This window comes from Hippoglossus stenolepis, chromosome 14, assembly GCF_022539355.2.
Source record: "Hippoglossus stenolepis isolate QCI-W04-F060 chromosome 14, HSTE1.2, whole genome shotgun sequence".
Taxonomy (NCBI): domain Eukaryota; kingdom Metazoa; phylum Chordata; class Actinopteri; order Pleuronectiformes; family Pleuronectidae; genus Hippoglossus; species Hippoglossus stenolepis.
The window spans coordinates 8,640,478-8,662,556 of NC_061496.1; the positions used below are offsets into that span (position 1 = coordinate 8,640,478).

General features: G+C 40.3%; 1 protein-coding gene across 4 annotated transcripts in view; it reads left to right on the forward strand.

Annotated features, from left to right (window-relative positions):
• rabgap1l (RAB GTPase activating protein 1-like) overlaps positions 1-22,079 on the forward strand; it is a 99,449-nt gene that overhangs the window by 61,530 nt on the left and 15,840 nt on the right. For 3 of the 4 annotated variants that reach the window (XM_035177613.2, XM_035177615.2, XM_035177614.2), the window contains exons 15-19: positions 5,814-5,888; positions 7,905-8,030; positions 9,720-9,863; positions 13,033-13,074; positions 18,260-18,388. In XM_035177613.2, the coding sequence (XP_035033504.1) occupies positions 5,814-5,888; positions 7,905-8,030; positions 9,720-9,863; positions 13,033-13,074; positions 18,260-18,388 (516 nt within the window). Of the gene's footprint in view, positions 1-5,813; positions 5,889-7,904; positions 8,031-9,719; positions 9,864-13,032; positions 13,075-15,061; positions 16,991-18,259; positions 18,389-22,079 lie in introns of those variants that run through there. The other variant, XM_035177616.2, reaches the window with a different exon arrangement.

The following is a 22,079-nucleotide window of genomic DNA, read 5'->3' on the forward strand; positions in this document are numbered from 1 at the left end:
ATAGAAACGTACAGTAATGAACAGCCCTTTCTGCTGACCATGTGTGGATCAGCCACAAGCTTGGTAACAAAATAAGACAAAGCAGCAGTGCCTCCTCACCATTAAAATGGAAAAGTAAAATAAGTGCTATAATGTGAGGATCCCAGTGGACTCACATCCTGAGAGGACACACGGTACATTTTATTCTGGCAAATGCCAAGGTCAGCATTACTGTAATGTATTAAAGCCAGTCTTAATCTCTGTCACTGTCCTGCAGCTCTGAACTCAACAAAGATGATTTTGATGCACAGATGACCTTGCATTGCTCTGAAGTCCAGTATATCCCACAAAAAACAGAATACACTAAATGTGACACACACACAGCTCTTGTACATTTTCTCTATGTTCACGTATTGATTATTTGCACCTGTACCTAACCTGCCACAACATCAGCTACTAGATTCTTCAAATATGGAAAAATAATTTAATACAAAAAAAAAAATATATATATATAAAACATGTGACACAAAGTGCATGGCAGTGAAATGAAAATGTATACTTTTAACATTAGAGACATATTTAAGTAACTGATGCAAACAGTAATTAGATGCTAAAAGTTTTCACTCAGTAGTTATGTAATGAACAGAAATGTGTGCACACAAAGCTAAATTAGTGAAAGGATTCAAAAGGAAGCTGTACGTATAGATACTGTACAATAGACATATTCATAATAAAAGGTAGTTGTAGACTGATGAAGTAGAACTTTTCCTCCTTTTATATTTTTCCTGGTGATGCAGAAGTGTAGTATGGCCAGTCAGCGCTCAGGGAGAACCTGTCAGGAAGGGTTAGCATCCAGTTTAGACCCAACTAGGTCAGTGGCGAGCCCGCCTTCATTTGTATGCAAATCCATGTAGATTTGCTGCTGATAAGGTTGGTTGGATCTTGAGGCAAGAGTGGGTTATAGGCACAGAGGATCCAGGACAAAGTTTATATTCATCTTCATATCTTACTCAGTAATAAGCCTGGAGTCTTATTCTCTAACCTTTATTCTGTGGGGAAGGTCACCTGAGCCCCATGTTCTTTTTCAGTGATAATATGCTTCATTCCGTTAATGCTCCACTCAGGAACACACTTCCAGCTAACCTGTACAACCTCAGACTGTCTGCTGTTGGTCTCTCAGAGGACCTGCCGGAGCAGTCAGGGGCTAAGTGTCTAACTCAAGAATAACACTAACAGTGGGTTTTCAGGGAGGGAGGAGAATATTATTCTCCCAGCTGCTGTGGCGATTCAGGACCTGTGACTCTCAGATAACTGGATGAAGAAGATCTCTTCTCTATTTCCATGGAAACTGAATTCAAACAAAGCTGGGGAAAAAAAGCAAACATGATAACGCATTAACATACCTCATCAACCGAGCTAATGTTGCGTATCCCAGTGATCACTGAGTATTTCCATGCACATGTTATTCAGGATACTAGTTTATAGCCTGGTGACCGCCATTCTGATCAGACTTCCACATACGTGTAAACAGCATGCCTGCAGAAACTAAAGGTTTGCCTGACCTGACCCTTGACCTATAAAGACAAGTACCTGTTTCTACTGTAAACTGAACAAGTAATGTAACATGACAGAGCTACAGATCTCAGACGAAAATGTATTTACAGTCAAAATGTAGATGTTTTCACATGTACTGTTATTCAATACTTCACACACAGAAATCATATTTACCACTGAGACAATATCCCTGTCAGCTAGTTTACATTTTTTAATATAGTCGATGAAACACCTGTCTGGAGTGTTCAGATATTAATTATCGTGTTCAAGGACACTTTGACAGCACAGATGCCCACTAATAGTCACTGTTGCAAAAGAGACCTGAAGCCATGACTCCACATGTGGCCTAGACTCTCTTTCAGTCAGTGCAATCTGTCATTCAGCATTTCTTTTGTCGGCCTGAGGTACCTGAGATTTCTTTTCCATATATTGAGATAAACTGGCATCAGTTACAGACCTTATACTGTAGAAGCTGAAACCTTTGTGATGTCAACAAAGTTAAACATCAATTAATTGTTCCCACTGCCCTGTAGTCCTCAGAATTAAAGCCCGAACAATTTACCGGCTGGCCAATAAGAATTGGATGATATGAGCTGTTATGAAAACTTTTATTTTACTTCATCTTTACTTTTCACCAAATCAATGACTGATAACACATTTTTACTTCTGAAACATTTTGTGAAAAGTTGTACAGAAAGTAAAAAACATACTTATTGGTTAGGAGAAACTATAGATTGTAATAATCTATCCCTCTGAGCCTATTATCCGCACAGGCTAACTAATTTAAATTTCACCCACCAGGACCTCCCCCATCCATCTGTCAGCACGCACTTCTCCAAACCGAGTTGGGGAAGTGTGAATGCCACACTCCATCAAGCATGTCAGCTTGTAGATTACACTCCAGACAGCTCCACAAGACTTCTCCATTACCTCCACATCAAGCTTCAAATTAGCTGAACAGATCAGCAATGTAGCCCTGGACGTCCACACACATTTTTCAAGCATGGAAATGGGGTAATAATCTTTAAACCCAATGTAATAGTGGGTTTATAATAAAAGTATTATATATATAGTTATAGTTAACATATACATCAAAGTCTCATTATCCTGTCAGCATGATTGTCAGGAAGATATTGAAGTTTTACCAGCTTAGTCATTTAGAGTTGCTTTGGATAAAGGCTGAAAACCACATAATATTTGAAAATGTTGAATTAAAATTGTGTTTTGTTTAGCTCCACCACCATCACACAACCATCTAGTTATAGTGAATATTATTAAAGGAAATCTCTTGTGTTCAATGGGTTTGTGCTTATACCTGCTTGTGCTGACCTGGTGGGGAAACACCGCTCATAACAAATGAGGACTGGGATTTTCAGACAAACTGAGTGTGGCCAAATATTTTGTATTTATTATTATTTAGCCTACTGTATTGGAACTATGATAACAAATATTTTTTAAATGCTTCCAAACAAGTTACAAAGAGTGAAGGTTGAATGGTTGAGGCATTTAAGCCTCCTCCCTGGATCCCTGTTTACACTGTGATTGCTCATTAGCAGCCCGGAAGGTTGGGAGACAGCGCTGGTCCTGAACCGTCATCTGAAGGTTGCTGTTTTAGTTCTGACTTTAATAAATAAACCAACAAGGTTTCTTACAAACTGTAAAGACAGTTAAAGCTTGGAAAGTATGAGCAGTCCATGTCTTTACTAACTACAATTTGTGTTGTGGTGTGACTAAGTTTCTTTACTGTCCAACATTAATCAGGCTTTGACGAATCATTGAATCAGTCTTTCCATCCCCAACCTCAGCTTGGTTTGTTAGTGGCAGCTTGTCTCCATGGTGAAGGATCCGCATGCTTTATGTTGTTGGTGCCATGAAAGTGAGCAACCATAATCAATATTATTATAATATCAATGTATCAAGTATAATGTTAACACTACGTGACGGTGAAATACTGTCTGAATCTGAAGCTCCCTTCAGAATGACAGAGCTTTAGAGTGAGTTTCAGATCCGTCCGGCCCATCTGTCTGCAAATAAGTAGCTGTTTACTACTTGAATGGTGATAATACGTCAGTGTTAATAATTCGCCCCTTTAGTGTCATAAAAAACAGTTATTGCAGGTTAAGAGGCTCCATCGTCTTTTTGAAAAAAATGCCTGTGTGTAATACAGAGTTGTTATCCAGTGCAACTGTATAGTACTCATGTCATTCGACTCTTTCCAGATTTTCCAGTGGACAGTACTGTGATTTTTTTTTTTCCTGTATGCCTATGCACTTGTCCTCAGATTGTCTGTTTCTTTAAGTGGACATCAAATATTGGTGTTATGTTATTAGATACAGATAATTAGCTGTATAGGGGAGAACAGAGGGACCCAGTCCCCAGGGAAATTCCTCTGAAAGAAGGAAAAACCCTGATTTTAGAGAGATCTGATCTCTGAGGAAATGTCATCTGTATACTGATGCTCTGACAACCTTCACATTAGAGTGATAAGACTACTGACGGCCGGAAGATCAACAAGGCACTAAGCTTTTAAGATAAAATGAGATGACTTGTCACAGTCTCCAAAATGTTTTTTCAAAAGATGGAGCTGAAATTCCAGTGGGTATTGAAAATATTACCAAACCATGCGGGCGCAAGAAAGTCATATTTCAGGATGAGTCAAAAACAGTTTATTGCTCTTCTTGATCTCTTATCATAACCTCTGTTAGACAGAAAGTCATTCTAGCAACATACCCAAACATAACTAATGCTTTATGTAGCAGGTAAAATGACGGGCTGTTAAAATGTCAGCTGACACTCATCCCCCTCCCACTGCCCCAAGACATTAAATACGCAGCTGCTTCACTGGAATCGCACATCCACTGGTGTCACTTTATCAGAATGTGGCTGAAATGTGCTGCCCCCAGATGTCGGTAACTGTTTGACTGTGAATATAGGAAGCAGTAGTAAAATATTAATATATTAAATAAGTACTCTATTGTATAAGATAAGATAAACTTTATTGATCCCACGCTGTGGAAATTCACTAGACAAGGTAGACAAGAGAACACATAAAAGCATGAAATATTATAAAATAGGCAATAAAGTAAAAATATAAATTAATGAAATACAGAGATTATATACACAATAAAAGTTACAATAAACAAAACTTACTGAAAAAAATAAACATTTGAACAGACATCAGTCTGATAAGAACTGCCTATAAAATGACAGACACCATGTTTGAGTAAAAATTGTTTGACGTGTGCTATTTACTTTGGTCCATGTCCCATCCACTAACATGGAGGAAGCCGGGTTTATGACCTGTAATGCTGCCAGCCACCAGGGGGTGATTGAGACGCTTTGGCTTCACTTTTGGGAAGCAGTTTTGTCATCTATTTTTATTTACAGTCTATTATGTATTCGTGTACCTAAAACATAATTAAATTGACTCCTAAGTAGCCTTTGCCAATTTCCAGCACCTCAGGATTTAGAAATGAAAATTAGCTGTTGTTCTTTAATACATCTTAGTTCGACAAAGCGGCACTAAACAAGCCTTTGGATCACAGCATCCATTCAGTGAGAGAAAGATATTCACACTTCCATGGTGATGGTATAGTTTCTGAGGTCATTAGCACCTGTGTGAGACAACCAGTGTTCGGCTTGTGTTCAAACCACCCACTGAATAGTTGGTTACGTGGTTGTTAGTGTTCGAGAGACTGATTCTGATCCGCCTGGTGTATTTAAGATTAGTTCAGCTGTAAGTGGAGCCATTATCACATCACAAGTCATTATTCTGTTCAAAAAGCATAATTGTTAATTTATCACCACTCTCAAATGAAATTCTTCTCTCCAGGATGTAGATAATAGAGATGTTTAGATAGACAGATTCTTTGTTGATCCTCTGAGAAATATATCTAGTAGTTTATGTGACAGTTACAAAGAAAAGCTGCACACAGGAATATAAGAAGGAAACATGAGAATAGTAATCGAACAGTAAAACAAGCATAAATAGAGGAGAGAATAAAATACACAAAAAGGATAAATATATAAACATAAAAAAAAGTATGTATGTTGAATGTGTTTCTTTATTGTTTTAGGCCCAGGGAGGGTGAATTATTCCTATATTTGTTTTTCCGAGATCGTGTTAAAGTGAAAGGGAACACACAGAGGAAAGTGGCAGTTGCGAGAATACAGCATCAACTCCTACATTTTAAACAATATTTATTGATGTCTAGGATTTCTGGCTGGGAGAATAACCAAAGTAATTTTTTCCCCTGTCTCCTTTTCCTTTTTCCTAACAGGCCTACTCTGTCTATGACGAGGAAATTGGTTATTGTCAGGGTCAGTCGTTCCTCGCTGCCGTTCTCCTGCTGCATGTGAGTAAACATGTCATCCCTCCATCCATCTTTTCTTGGTCAACAGAATGCATCTGATAGATCTATATTGTAGACAGACACAATACACACACACACACACAGACTTTAGCTGAGAGAAACAACATATCAATTTGCAATATATTGCAAATCGATACATCACAATCTATAACATCAAACATTACCAGGCAATACGTCTTGTGGACGCTTTTACTTTTATGTTGTACTTTCTACCTAAACATTTATCCTTTACATTTACTGGATAACCTCTCGTGCTTTTCCCTTGTTTTTAAAGTAAAAGCTCTCTGAAGCTGCTGGAATGTTCACATTCTACTAAACAGTCTGAGGACAACAATGAAACAAATCAACAAGGCCAACACCAATACAAAGAAAATATGTCGTTATTGTGCGGCTGCACCTTCACCTGACTAGCTCTACAGAAACCACGTCTGTTAGCTCTTACAAGGTGTAATAAAACAGAACAGAAGACAATATCACAGATACAGCGGAGGCTCAGAGAACAAGACAGGCAGAGAGAAAGAATGTCTTTGGCTGAAAGGAAAGTTGCTGACCGCTCAAATGAAAACAGCAGAATGATTTGGATGAATAGACGGAGTGAGAGAATGTGAAAGGAGGAAAGGCTGAAAGCACGAGACAGGGTCATATCAGAAAATGAGGAGGGACAAAGAGTTGGAAGAGGCATTCATTCACTTTCGCACACGTTTGTTCTCAAGGTCACAGGCAGTCACAGGGCTCCATATCTCCCTCTCACATACGTGTTGAAGTGAACTTTTTTCTGTGCTTTGTTCAGTGTTTTTTATGCATGTGTTGCAACTTGTCTGCATAAAACACACTTGAATTTTTGTTTGATGAGCTGTTGAAAGACAGATGGGGGAAGAGACAGGGGAGTTGACTAATGGAGGCGGGACTCCCGAGTGGAGGAGAGAGGGCGGTGGAAGTTTGGTTGACGTCCAAACGACAAGGGCAGCAAAGGTTAAAGTGTAGGAAGACGGAGGGGGAGTGGAGAGGAAGGCAGAGGTCAGGAGGAGGTGGCGTGAGGAGGGAAGGAAAGAGAAGAGCTGCGGAGGAGCACGTTTAAGACAAATAATGAGGTGTATCGGAGAGAGGGACGTAGAAATCAGAGGAGGGTGGTAGAAGAAAACAGTAGAAGTTATTGAGAAGGAGGCTGTAAATTTTAGGAGGAGCCGTAAAACAGAGAGGTAATAGAGGAGGAGGAGGAGGCAGACAGGTTATAGAGGAGGAAGAGGAAGAAGGGAGAGGTTGTAGAGGAGATGTCAGGAATATTAATAGGGGTTCAGCTTTACCTGCAGGAGCCCATTCAGCCCCAAACACATACTGTCACTCTGATTAAATATCACCTCACTGTGTGTGTGTGTGTGTGTGTGTGTGTGTGTGTGTGTGTGTGTGTGTGTGTGTGTGTGTGTGTGTGTGTGTGTGTGTGTGTGTGTGTGTGTGTGTGTGTGTGTGTGTGTCTGTGTGTGTGTGGGGAAATAAATCCATATAGCCTCACAGATGCACACACACACACACACACACACACACACACACAGTGATAAGTTTTCTCTCATGGCTCTTATCTTCATTCATCTGAGCCACATATACACTGAAACATGCAGAAACTGTGACATGTTCACTTATAAATATATTTTTACACAGTTGCTAACTGTCCTCTAAGATCATTCTCACCTTCCTCTGTCTTTCCTCGTGTATTGAGAGCTCGTCAGATATGTCAGAAATGAAATACATCATTTGCTTCAAGGGGCAGATGGGTGGAGTTTACCCAAATCTTTGTAAATGAAATGTGACTCTGCTATAACTATAACTGACGTGCACATAATAAGAGTGAATCTGTTTCTTTTCTTGAAGTCTTTGTCGACCAAATGTCCCGAAGAGCTCTCAACAAAAGTTACCCAGTTTGCTTTGGTGGCGCGAGATATACGTTCTAAACGTTTTGTTGTTGTTCAAGATTCATACGTTAATATGGTCATTTTCTTTCAGATGCCTGAGGAACAGGCCTTCTGTGTGTTAGTGAAGATCATGTATGAATACGGCCTCAGAGCTCTCTACAAGAACAACTTTGAAGATCTTCACTGCAAGTTCTACCAGCTGGAGAGGCTAATGCAGGTTGGTGATGCAGTGTTTACCGGATTTGAGATGTAATGGAATGTATTAATACAATGCAATAACGTAGTGCTAGGAAGACGACCCTGGTTATCAAGTGGGACAGGCTGCTGATTTAGGAAATTACCCCATTATTTAGTCCCTTTTCAATGTACTTATTTCTTATTTATTTAAAGGGACACCAATTTAGTTTTGTACTCTTATAATTCTGTATTAACAAAAAAACTCAGACCCTGAGATCGTTGTTGCCCAAACCTCAGTCCCAGTGTATTCATTGATTGTTTATCCTCTCAGTTTATTCATCACACGTTTTTTTTAGTCACCTCTGGCTACGGCTGAAGAAACGATTAATCTCTCCACTTGGTGGCGGGATTTTAAATGATTTAGCCTCAGGCTCCACTACTATTTCACTTCAAAATGAAAAAAGTTTATCAGACTTTTCGGCCATGTCATAAATGTAAATGCCATGAAATTCGCTTGACATAACCAGATATCCGTCTTGGAAATTTCATTTACACGAGATTTGATTTGATTTTTACTTTCCGAATAAATGTCCCCTGGGTTGTTTCATTTAATTACTCACTGAGTGTAAGGTTTGTACAATGAACCAATACTGGACACCATTAAAAGGAAAAGACAAGCAGACAGCAAATAGCCTCACAAACTAAGTTAAATCATATCCACAATTGTAAAGCTCATATTGCATTTCTAAAGGTTTCAACGGGCTTTATTCACTCTGTTTTCCTCAAGGCAAAAGTAATCGAATATAACAGTAAGTCATTTATGTTCTGTATGTACCGAACCTGCAGTCTCTCTATATGATAAACTGCATTCTGTCCGTCTGTGTGCAGTCCCATCTCTTACTCAGGTATTACAGCCTAAATCCAGTCACTGAGTTGAGTTAAATCGTCCTGGCTCAGCTAGCAGTCGTCTCTCAGCACCTGGATCAACTCGGTTAGCACTCAATTAGCATCGGCCTAATGAGATCATTGTAAGGATGTTAGCATTGACTGCTAATTATTGGCACTCAGGTGGGAGCTCACTATCTGATCCAGTCAGGTGTGATGTGGCATTGGTAAGCGTTAGCTGCCAAAGTGGATTTCTATCAAGGCTAATTGAATCCTGTATTCTCTGTACATGTGTTGACACTGAGGCAGACGCACACTTTTCTACAGCTGTATTTTTCTCCTTAAGTAAAGTTGATAAACGCTAAAAAACAAAAATGGTGAAGAAGGGGAATGAAGTGTGAAAAAGATAATAATGAGAGTAAGAATTTTCCTCTTAATAGATATGAAAGAAAATATAATGATAGAACATTGACGGTATGAAATTCTGTGGTTCTCACACTGTTTGCATTATATACATCAGATAATGAAACCGCTCAGCTCTGCAAACTCGTATTTTGAAATGTCTTTGCAACTTTAGTTTTAAAAATCCTTTGTACAATAAAATGCTTTCAAACTAGATGTTAAACAATGTGTGCTGTACAAGTAATGTCCCCTATATTTTTGAACTGTTTTATGTGTCTTTTCTTGCTGCACTCTTGAAAGAGATCATAATCTTTGAGACGGCATGATTTAATAAAGTATGAGTAAAAATGAAATAATTTAAAATTGAAATGACAACTGGAGCCTCATACTTGTATTGTTGTAAATGCTGTTTTATCTCACACGATTCTGCTCCTCCTGACAGGAACAGCTTCCAGACCTGTGGTCCCACTTCCAGGAGCTGAACCTGGAGGCGCACATGTATGCCTCCCAGTGGTTTCTTACCCTCTTCACTGCCAAGTTCCCCTTGTGCATGGTGTTCCACATCACTGACCTGCTGCTCTGCGAGGTATAATTTGACTCACGGCCCCACATTGTTCTGCAAATACTGGAAGAGTGGTTCTGTTCACATTGTCCAGAGTCAACTTCTGGAAAGATGAAAGTAGTAACAAGGTGGTAGTAAAGGGTTGGGGTCATGGGAAGGGAAGTTGTGAGGTTCCCAGCCATCACAACAGGCGGACAGAGACATGAAAGGAAAGAGAAGGATGGAGAGATAGCAGTTTGTTGAACTTTACTTTTACCAGCTATCAGTATTTAGAAGGTAGAAAGCACCTTAGACTAAGTAGCATCAGCATTAATCCATCTACCATCTGCCCTTCGTAATCAATAGAGATGCCCTGATCAGGCTTTTTAGGGTTGAAACAATCACAGATTTAATTAAGTCAGTAGGATCTGGTGACCTGATCACTATCACTGCTTCCTTCTTGCTCTGAGGCATTTTTACAGGAAGCTCCTCTGAAGAGTTCTTCCTCTTCTCGGTATTCCACAGTACTCTGTGACTATTGTCATTGTAAAAGTCATCCATTTTTTTTCTTCTACCGCATTCTGTGATATTTTGCAGTGATGTCCTTGTCTTTAAAATGGATTCCCCTGAGATCACAGTGGAGCTTGAACAGTCAAATGAGAAAAGAAACCATTTTATAAAATGCTCTTAGATGCTTCACAGTCAGTTGTTTACGCAGATGTAAAACTGTATGAAAAGCAGTGGGATGTGAAGCAGTTGTTTTGCCTACAACTACATTCCAACATGCTGGCATTAATAGGGAAGATACAGAACCTAAAGAAAATAGAGAAATTCACTACACTGACCACTTTAATATAATTGTTGCCAGATTGATGCCCAAGCTTTAATTTTGTGACCGAATCATCTAATCTGCAGCTAAATAATTTGGGAATTTAGGTGAAGACAGAAACAGGTTTCAACTGATCGCCACCTGCTGGTGAGTTGGATCAGGTGGCAGGTAAAGAATCTGAAGCTGGAGCTGGAGCTGGAGAATGCAGATGTGTTCAGATTTGTTTTAAATCTTAAAGTTGAAAAGTTTCTTTAGATAAAACAGTGAAGTAATAAAGATCTTTGTCTTCCTCTCTTTTTCCATCCTTCTCTCATTCTGCCTTCCTACCTCACCTTTTCCCCTCCCTCCCTCCCTCCCTCCCTCCCTCCCTCCCTCCCTCCCTCTGTTTGCCTATCGGCCACAGGCTGAACAATTAAAAGGTTCCCAGGTTTTTCTCAACCAATGAGCCGCATTATGAGAATCTGCTCGTTAAACCAGAACTCTTATCTCTTGCATCCTTCCTGTCCCCCCCCCTGTCTTAATTCTCTCCGCCATCTTTATCATCAGCTTTACTTGTTTGCATCATCATTTTTTACTCCTCTTATTTTCTCTTCTGTCTTTGTTCTGTCGCTCTCTCTCTCTCCACCATCCTTTCTTTCGTCACCTTTATTAATCGCTCCTATTCTCCCTCAGTCAGCCGCTGCTTTCTGCTTCTCAAAAGTTTGGATTTTCATCATTATTTTTTCCTCTCGACAACATTTTTCCTCCCATCCATCCATCCATCCATCCAACTATTATCTAATACACTTATAAGGGTTGCTGGAGCCAATTCCAGATACATATAGATATACAGACATACATACATACATACATACAAACGACCATTAACCTTACCCCAATCAACATGTTGGCCAGTAAGACCCTGGTTGAATCAGGATTCAAGCCACAAACTTTCTTGCTGTGAGGTGATGGGGCTAACCACTGCACCCCCATGCTGCCCCTTCGTTCCACCAGAATTTTTTCATTTTCTTTTTAACTAAACCTCTCTTAACTGCTTCATATCTTGAGGTCACTAGCCAAGATTTTTTTTGTAATGTATGAAACGTTGTTGTCTTTTTTACGTAGTCTCAAGCCATCACACATCCCTCTGCATATTTCCCCATCTCCATCATACTACCTCTCTGTATCTTCCCCTCTTTCCGCCCATGAATCCGTCTTTCCTCGGACACACGACTCTGAGATTATCATTCTTTCTCTCGCGCATCCCCTTTTGAACGTGCCTCAGCCCTGTAGCACCATCTTGAGGCCTACAAAGAAAGGCGTATGGAGCCACCCCCTCTTCTTCTCTTTCTCCTGTTATTTTTAGAGCCGTCCAGATATTTTTAGCTCTGTGTTGCCATGTGAACTGGTTGTCACGGAGACCAAGGAGACGGGTGTTCCCATGCAATGCTGACATCAGCTTTACATCTGCTTTCTTTTTGTGTCAAATTCACTGTTATTGTATCAACAAAAGAGGGAGGGCGAACACAGCATCACAGCACGTATGTCCATATTTATTTTAACGTCTGAATACAGTCATTTAATATTTTTTGAGGTACCTTTGTTTGTACTTATAAACAGACATATATTGGTAAATATACACCCTTGTGCTGCAGCTTCAATATTCGTATTGGTAATTATATAAGATAAGTTTTATCAATCAACCAGAATCAACCAACATTTAGGGACTTAAGAAATTATAAAGCTTATCATCCATGATATACATTACAATATTGCTAAGGGTTATTGCTAACGTTATTGTGATAGGCGACTTTGATTAACTGATTATCTTCTGGTTTGTAAAGAAAAAAAGTGCAAACATATTAAAGTTCTGTTATTTTATGGACTTCTATAGAGTCTGTCATGTTCTCTTACTTTGCTCCATCACTGCCATTTTGCTGACAACTTTTCTGCTTAATTTCTTTGTGTAAAAAGTAAAAAATGTCAGGAGACAGTGATTGCTTCCTCTCTCGTGCAGATTGCCCTGACAATCTTGTTTCTTTAATAGGCAATATGTCTGGATTTGAGTCCAGTCTCTCCATCTTTAACCAGGAAGATCAGGAAGTGCGTCTGCAGCAGAGCTTCCCATCCTTATGAAACTAGATTCTGTATGAAAACAACTGGGAAATATCTCAGCACAGTAGGAAGTGTTAAATTAAGCTGCAGAAAAGCTTTCATTTCAAACACGTGATATTTTTGGCACAAACCTTTAGAAATTTAAGGTTTTGGTGAGAGTGTAATCAAAAACCAGAACACTGACATAAACTGATGTGATGATATGGCTCTCAGCATTTAAAAATCTGCTTATTCACGTGAACTCAGAGCTCTTGTTTCTGTGCTCATATCCAATTCTCTTCTCTTTTCCAGGGTCTGAACATCATCTTCAATGTAGCCCTGGCCCTGCTCAAGGTTAGTATGTGCTTCATTTATTTTATTTTTTAAAACTGCCTGTTTATGCAGGTTTAACTATGAACTTCTTGTTTCAAAAATCTTTTTCATCTCTTTAGTTTTAGATCCACCTTACTTCGGTAAAGGAGAGATTATATTAATTATTGAATATATCTGTTGTCTTTTGTTGTGTGCACCAGAGACAACATTTAAGAACATTTTTTTTTAACATTATTGGACATTTGTGCAGAGCAATGATTTAGGGAGGAATGACTCTGCAAAGGAGGTGTTGAGTAAGAGGAGGTGCTCTGGTGCAGAGGTCTCATGGTTAGAGGTTAGTCAGTTCGTTGGCATTCATCGCCCCCTAGTGAACACATGAGAAACTGCATCTGGGAGTGAGAAGCTTCGTCATGTGGAAGAACTAATTATACTAAACATCATGCTGGATGTGATGCTGTGTGTCGCACCAGCTGCCAGTATACTTATATAAGATCCTGAACAGAATAACATTTATGTGCTTTTGTGTTGTGGGGGGATCTCTTCTATGGACTTTGATTTAACTGATAGCTTCCAATTGATTCCTTTACTATTATTTTATGTTTATGTTTTTGCAGTTTATAGACTGAAGGAATTTATATAGTATTTTCTATAAAAGTCAGTTTCTGTACAGTTTTCCTCAGATTTTTATATTAATATTGTATAATTTAGAATCAGAAAATGTAAAATTTCAATAAAATACATTTTTTGAATTTGGTTTGATAAATACGAAACAATCAATAGACAGACATCATCACAAACTTGAGATAAAATAACCAAACACTTTTAGCAATTGATGTTATTATGTTTAAAACCAATTATGATTTTAGTAACATTAAAAAGCAATAGTTTCCATGTTAGAAAGGAAATCTGGCAAAAATGTTGAGCCATTAGAGCCGACTGGTGTCGACGTACTTGTGGTTGCGTTATGAGATCTGTCTGTGGTGGGATGGATCAATGAGTTTTCGCAATGACTGTATCATATTGCATGTTCGTGACTCGTTGTTAAATGTACACATTCATTTGAAGGGATCGTCTGAATGGAAGTGACGCTGTAATTTCAAGAACACTCAGTGAAGAAGGCCTTGCATAGTCAACGTCTCAGTCGACAACGATTAACCACCACACAAAACGTCTCAGCATCATCAATAATTAATTACATTTTTTTGATTTATGACTGGGATTGATGACAAGGAAATCTTATGTTTTAAAGGATTTAACCTGATGTGTTTTTCTCGGCCCCTAAAAGAGTTGATGATGTATACTTAGTCAATGATCATTTATTAAACCAACTTTTCTTTAAAATATTTGTGAGTCACTAAAGTTGTACATGTACAGTTTAAAGATGCTGATAGAATAAGAATAGTTAGTTAGTAAATCAGGGGAGAACATTTTTATTAGGTATGTTCCAGAAAATTTGGTTTTGCCACTAAAATCAGTCCTTAAACATCGGTTAACTACCAAACTTGAATTTTGATCTAATATTTATTTTTCCTCCATTAAAAACAATTGCACATTAAATTACCACAGCAATATAGCTTAGAACAGGAAGACATTTAAAACTGGTAAAGTCAATTAAAATTTGAAAATATTATTAATGATAATAAATACATATATATATTAATTTATGTAATAATATTAAATCAATATATTACACTGTAATGCAGCTGCACTTAGGCATTCTGCTCCGAAACAATCATACATGGTTGGTTTTAAAAAGCCCTCCTGCTCTGTGTTTTAGTAATAATGTATTCTGTGTGTCAGAGAGAGAAAGATGTGGTGGATACGATGGTCGGGAATGGAGAACAAATGAGGATGAGAGGAGGGTGGAAGGGGCTTCCACTGCCTGCCTCCCATTGGCCAGGCATGACGGCATTCTCCCTCGAGCCTCCCTCCTCCCTCCTCCATCCATCCTTCTCTCCTCTCCGCTCTCATCACCCCTCCCTCCGTCTGCGTTCACCACCCTCCCTCTCCTGCTCGGCAGTCGCCATCCACATCACAACAGGAGCATGAGCGATAGCCTTAGCATTCTGAACCTGGAGTAGAAAATCTCAGTGTTCCTGTGTTTTTTCTGGTGTTTTTATTTTTATTTTTAAAATCTTTTTCATCTTTACCTCCCTCGGATATCTGCCTGGAGCCTCCTCTCTCCCTCAGTTTCTCGTTCTCTCCCTTCTTTACCTTCTTACACCCCTGCCTCCACTCTGTTGGCTGTATTTCTCCAGCACGCTACCTCTGTCCACCACCCAGACCTCTGCAACGGAGCCGCCCCTGCTAGCTGCCAGCTGTTAGCATCACAAGGGGAGTGAGACTGGTAAAGAAAGACAGGAAGGCAGAGTGTGGTAGAGAGAAACAGAGGAAGGGGAAAACATTGTGGTTTCTCTGCCTCGCCTCAGGACCATCACTCCTGATAGAACACACACTCATGCAAACCGGTGTGGTTGAGAGGCAGAAGTGACTTTCCATCTGAAGGAGCTGGCTTACCATCTAAAAGATCCACTGAACGATATACACCGGATGCTTGGCCGCTGCTGCTAATGGAGATGTGCCAGGCTCCATGCTGGAGCTGTTGACTGGCCTGGAACTGGACAGAGTTCAGATCGTAGGATTATATCAGTAAAGAGGAAGAACAAAGAAACAGAGACTAGCGCGCTTATGGAAAACATTTTATTGAGTGTGACTACCTCGTTCCAAATTCATGCATAGCATCAGCATCCACTCAGCCGGAAACCAACGCAAATATGCAGTGCATCATCTTTCCCTGAAGGCAGAAAAGTGCCAATCAGCCACGCTAACAGAGCACATCTTTGCTTGTGTTGTGTTGTCGGGACCGTCTAGTCAGTCTTAGGCAGGGGCTCTTCAGATAAAAGGATTCATACCGTCATTTCAGAGCATTTTACATTTCAAAGAAAGCTGAAATCCAGGCGTGGCTAGCCATTTGGAGACAGAGTAGAAAACGCATCACATACTTTGATGTGTTTGTCTCACTCGCACTCAGCCTTGAGTGTTAACGCCACTCAATCTGAGAGGATTTTCTCTCCATCTTTGAAGCCTATCAACGAAGGTATAATTTAAAAAAAGGTGCAGTACTTGTCCATCGCTGCCGTTTGCCGGAGAAGCGGCCCACGTGTGGGGCAGCTTTGTTGCTAGGCAACTGTATACTGGATTGGAATTGGTTGGGGGAGTTTGGCAGAAGAAGATGAAAGTGGGTAGTGTGACTGGATTACAGAAGGACTCTGGCAGGTAGCTGGAAGACTCAGCATTATGCCGCAAGCAGCTTCAACAAATCATTTTATGACTGTTACTTTGCTGCGTCCGATGGCCATCTCTGGGCTCTGACAGTGGTTAAAGTGGCCACCGCCTTGGTCTTGACCAAAATCTGTCTTGAACTGTATCAGTCTTAACTTTTCATGCCTAGGAGGCCTGGGCTGTGCCTGCTGAGTTGCTGTGTTTTCCTATAAGTAGTTATTTGCTTTTCTCTTGTCTGGTGTGCCACTCACCTCGGACAAACTGACCTCAAAACAAATCTTGGCTCTCTTAAGTTGACCACACATACTTGTCCGCTCCCAGTCCGCCCTTCCTCCATCAACTGGGAAACCCACTGGAACATTTGGACGACATGCTGGAGTCATCTGCCACCTTGACCCCGGAGCGGGACCGCCCCTCTCCCTCGCCCTGTCCCACTCCACCACCATCTCCTCCACCCTCCTCTCCGGCATCTCCTCCCCCTGTACCGGCCCTGACCCCCCATTTGCCCCATCCTGCAGTGGGTAGAGCGTTGGAGGATGGAGAGGGTAAGGCTGAAGAGAGTGCACAGAGCGGTGAGGCCTCAGCGGACTCGTTCTGCAAAGTGATGGGTATTCTCGGGATGGGACACCGGCTCTTCGTACCCAAGCTCCTGGCGGTGAGAGGCAGGTGGTGGGGCCGGTAACAGATGCTGGATGAAAAAAAAAGGATTAGCATGCATGGGATAATGAGTTTAGAAAGGAGTGGTTGTTGGTTCATGGGCAGAGGATGGTGAAAAAGCACAATGTCTCATAAAGTAGCTTCTGTTTCACCAGTTCGGTGAATCTCATATTTGCTATTTATTGTAACTGTTGTGATGATGTTTAGATTGCTGACCCTCAACATCCTATGAAATTTTAGCTTATAAATTCTATCCACCCTAAAATGGCCTAAAATTGTATTTACAATAGATGACCACTCTGTTTTGTTTTTTGTTTACATAAATACAGATTCTTGTCTAAAAAAAGGCATGAAAACTTTAACAGAAAAACAAGCTCTTGAAATGCAAATCTCAATTTGAAACAACATCCGTCTATCCTCTGTCGGAAAAAACCTGAATGTTTATTCACACTATCTGAAGTACCTAGTGTCTTTGCATCTGTACACCACCAGGTGGTGGTATTGGTGTGTTTTGAACACTTATTGATTAGATATATGCTCACCTTAAGGCCCAGCACAATTTTGACTCATGCAATTAGCTACTGATTAGCTGCGCTGCAGTAGTTGGAATGCGGCCTCATAGTAGTGTTTTCTTTCAAAACAGTAACTTTCCTGTCAGCAGGTTGTTCTCCAACTTGTACACGCTACTGCAGGACAGTGAATGTGTTTGTCGATGGTTTTGATTTGTTATGTGTTATATTTTAGGTATTTAGCCATACACTCTAGTTAAAAATGAGATTTAAGAAGTTTAAATTTCAGGTTTGTGAGTTTTTAAAGGCTTTAGTGGATCTGGGGAAAAGTAAAACAATTCTTTTGACTAAACATTGTATCATGTAGTTTGACAATGAACTGGATTGGTTCGGTCTGACTCAAATTGACAAATCTCCTAAATGTTCATCTTTCAAGAGCAAATAACACAGCGCAGCTACAATATGACCTTTCTTCTGTCCTGTTTGTCATAAGAGAAAATATGTGATTTCTTTTCAGATCATTGTCTGCACATTATTGGTTAAATGTGATTTAACTAAATGAATCTCACACGAATCAGTGTGACCTTCATGAAACAGTCAATAGCTTCATCAGTCTGTTCTTCCTGAATCTAAAAATCGAACAACAATCTGTTGGAGGTTGCTCTGTGCTCTTCATGTCTCAATCTTAATGGCGTCCATTGTTTTTGTCTGCCTCCACCACCTACCCTCTCCTCCCACCTCCTCATGTCTCGCTCCAGACGTCTAAAGAGGACCTGCTGCAGGCTGATTTTGAAGGGGCTCTCAAGTTCTTCAGAGTCCAGCTCCCGAAACGCTACAGAGCTGCAGAGAATGCCCGAAGGCTCATGGAGCAGGCCTGCAACATCAAGGTAAGCAGCTCTGCAAACAAACACACTAAACCTAATAAGCCCAATATTCTTTGCTTCAAAACCAAGACCCAGGCCTCAAACAGCGAGGTGATAATTGAAAAAAGTCCCAAAATGATGTCCATTCAAAGGTTTTGCACTGTAAAAAACACCATCTGCATGACAACTGTGTACAAATGCACACATATCATGTGCATAGGAGGGAGTACGGGTTATTGTGCGAGTCTGAGCAACACACTAAATTGGTTTTGGCATCTTCCACTGAGATACAAATACATTTATCCAGAGGTGTAAGAGGTCCAGGATCATATCATGGAATCCCTGATCGTCTGGTTGCAGTAACTCTGGTATTTTATTAGTTTTATTAGGTATTTTATTAGAACTATGTATTTCATTTTCTGGTTACGTTTACCATTTATTTTACTTGGATGGCACTTAAAGAGATTATCTTTATTCTACCAGATTCATCAATTCTGCACACATGTAAACCTATGCTGTTCACATCAACTGCTCATAGCCCCTTTTTGGAGGGTCGCCTTCGTACTTGCTGCCAAAGTCAAGCAGGCAGCAACAAACTGAAAGACCCATCCCGAGCTAGTCATCATCTGTTGTACCCTCTGCTTATGGTACACATCAGGTCCATCGGTTACATTTATAGATTGTTAACAATTGTTCTTCTTTTGTCTTTATTCATCTATTAGAATAGAGGAGGGGGATGACAGCCCAACTGTACAATGCTCAACTGTACAGATTGAAAATGTGTCCCAACATGTAATAAATCTTTCTTTCCCTCGAAATGTGGAGATGATGCTGGGAAGTCGCTCAGGTCAGTCAAAAAGACGAGTTGAGAGTGTGACATTTTGATTTCTGTAGCTACATGTTTCTTTCTTTAGCACAAGCTGTGTCTTTGTTTCTTCAGGCATGATGTTTCTCAGTGCGCTCAGATCTCGTATTTTGTTTATTCCAACCATGGCTAAAACATAAAAACACATCACTTGCAGTCTTGCAGGAGGAAGGAGCTACCTTTAGTAGCTCTAAATGTAAAAGCTTTTGTGAGTTGGATGCACAGTGGGTTTGATCTCTGCTGTTGGAGAAGCATAAGGAGAGAGAGAGAGAGGAAAGAGAAATGTCTGAGGTTGTTACTGCGTTCTTTCACAGACAGTTACGTCATGTTTTTGTTTGTTAAAATCAGTCTTTCTTGTACGTTGTTGTTCACTGGGCTGGACTGAAATGAAAATCAAAGCTTTCTGAGACGTGTGTTCACTAAAATGTCCTTTCATGTGTGCCCACACGTTATGCTCCTGTTGACCTTAATGAGGCTGCTGGCATTTAGGGAATTTGCTGAGTTCAGTAGAGACCAAGTGCACTACACAGTGTATAAGATAATGTGTCTGTCAGCAGAAAAGGAAGGAAAGGAGTTGACAGAGACCGATGGAAGAGATAATCCTCCTCCCTCCACCCTTCTGTCTTTCTCTCCCCTGCTTATTGCTTTCATACAGTTAATATCTTACATTGCAGGTATTCTCTGACTTTTTAATCCAGAAAAGCTCAGAGTGAGTGAAGAGGTTGAGATGCAGCATCATGGTTGAGGGCATGTTTGCAGTGTGCATGGCTCTAAGTGCCTACGATTCCTCCATGTTCGGTGTATTTCGATGCTTTTCTGCACACAGGATATCCTGCGCTGTGACTCACACTTAATCTCTGGTGGTATTGTAGCATTTTGGTTGTCTTGCACAATCCTGACAGCGTTAGGACTTGACATGTCATGTTGTACTAGAGCACACACACTTGAGAAAGTGTACTCTGCATGCTCTCTCGCTCACACACTTTACCAGGCATAAACAGATGTCATTTTACCAAGCACCAGCGATAATGCCACCTCTGCAGCCACACGTGGTGATTAACGTGGTGATTGATTTTGTGTGTCCGAGTGATTAAGTGGTTTTCATGTTGAGAAAAAAAAAATATGTGTCAATGTTGACTGGAGCTCTGACTGTGTAGTCTCACTCACTGAAGTGAAACACAACAGAATGGTGGATATTACCCATAAACTAAAAGTGTCCTCACTGAACACCAATGATGCACATTGATTTTTAATGATTCAAGTATTTTTAACTGATCTACAGTTTGGCATTACTCCTGATGGGATGGATTTTGGCAGATTAAGCTGCAACTACCATTCGGTTTTGAATCTCCATGGATTGTAATCAGGTGACAAAGGACATGGTATATGAATCAGATTATTATACTCATCAAACCATTCAGTAACCCCCTAATGCTCTATATAGAAGCATCTGTCTTCATCGCACACACACACACCAACCAGATGCTTCTGACTAAATTAGCTGTCATCTAAACAGGTCTGATAGGACGACTAAGCCCCTGGGCACACGTATATCACAGCCTGTTTCTTTCTGCTGGGTCTCTTGATCATCCTGTGCCTGATGGTTTACACCCCTAATGTCCCTCAACATCTCTCGAGATGGCGTATTTATTGTCACACTTTTTTTCTGCCTTACAGAAGCTTTCTCCGCTGAGGTCTCTTTTCTTTGCACCTTTCTCACACACACACACACACACACACACACACACACACACACACACACACACACACACACACACACACACACACACACACACACACACACACACACACACACACACACACACACACACACACACACACACACACAAACACACAAAAGCACATATACATAAACTGAGAGTATTGGATTCAATCCGTCTGTTTGGATCACAAATATTTAGTCACCCTGTAGGAATCCTGGAAAGAGTCTTGAGCTGTATATTATTGGACTTTTGGTCAAATATTTCAGGGAATGCAGGATATGAGGAAGAAGTGGCTGACTTGCGAGAGAGAGAAAAATACGAGTGCTCAATAAATCCTTTGATGACTTCTCAAAAAGATTCTCTCTACTTTCATGTTCTCTGAATACAGTCCCTTTTTTAATTTTAAAAATAGAATATTCCTTGTGGATACAAGTATATGGAGCAAGTCAGTCAGAAGCTGAGACTAATGAAAATGACTGAGTGGTCAAAGAGTCTTGCTTTCCTTCCTCTCCATCCCACTCTTCTCTGTTTTTTACCACTTACCATCCAGCCGGCCCAGACCGGCTCACAGATAACTGTGTAATATCAGCTTGTCTCATGCCACATTGCACAGCACTCCATCACATCACATATCAAACAAGCCATGCCACATAGAGCCTTACAACCACCAATCATATCATTGTTCAACCTTTCATTACAAAAAATGGCAGAGGAACATCAGTCACACTTTTACTAGACTTCAAATCCTTCCCTTTGTCTAGGTTTTTTTTTTTTTATATTCAATTTACACTGATATCTTACAGAGAAAAGCTGTAAATATTCACAAAGTTTCTCATTTATGTGCTTGTGAAATGACTTAAACACTTAAAGCTAGGGTTGGTAATCCTGGAAAAGCTCGCAAAAGCAGCACCAATGCAGTGAGAGTACGAGCAGGGTGTGTGCAGGCGGGCAGGTTGGTTAGTCAGAGACACATACGCCAGCCAATAATTTAATTCGGCTGACTCTCAGACATCTATTAAACAAGGGTTATCTCCCCTCTTTCAAACAATACATTTGTAATCATTTGTACAAGAGGAGGCTTCTAGACAAGGTGAGACAGTACTTTCTATGGAGAAGTGTTAGAAGA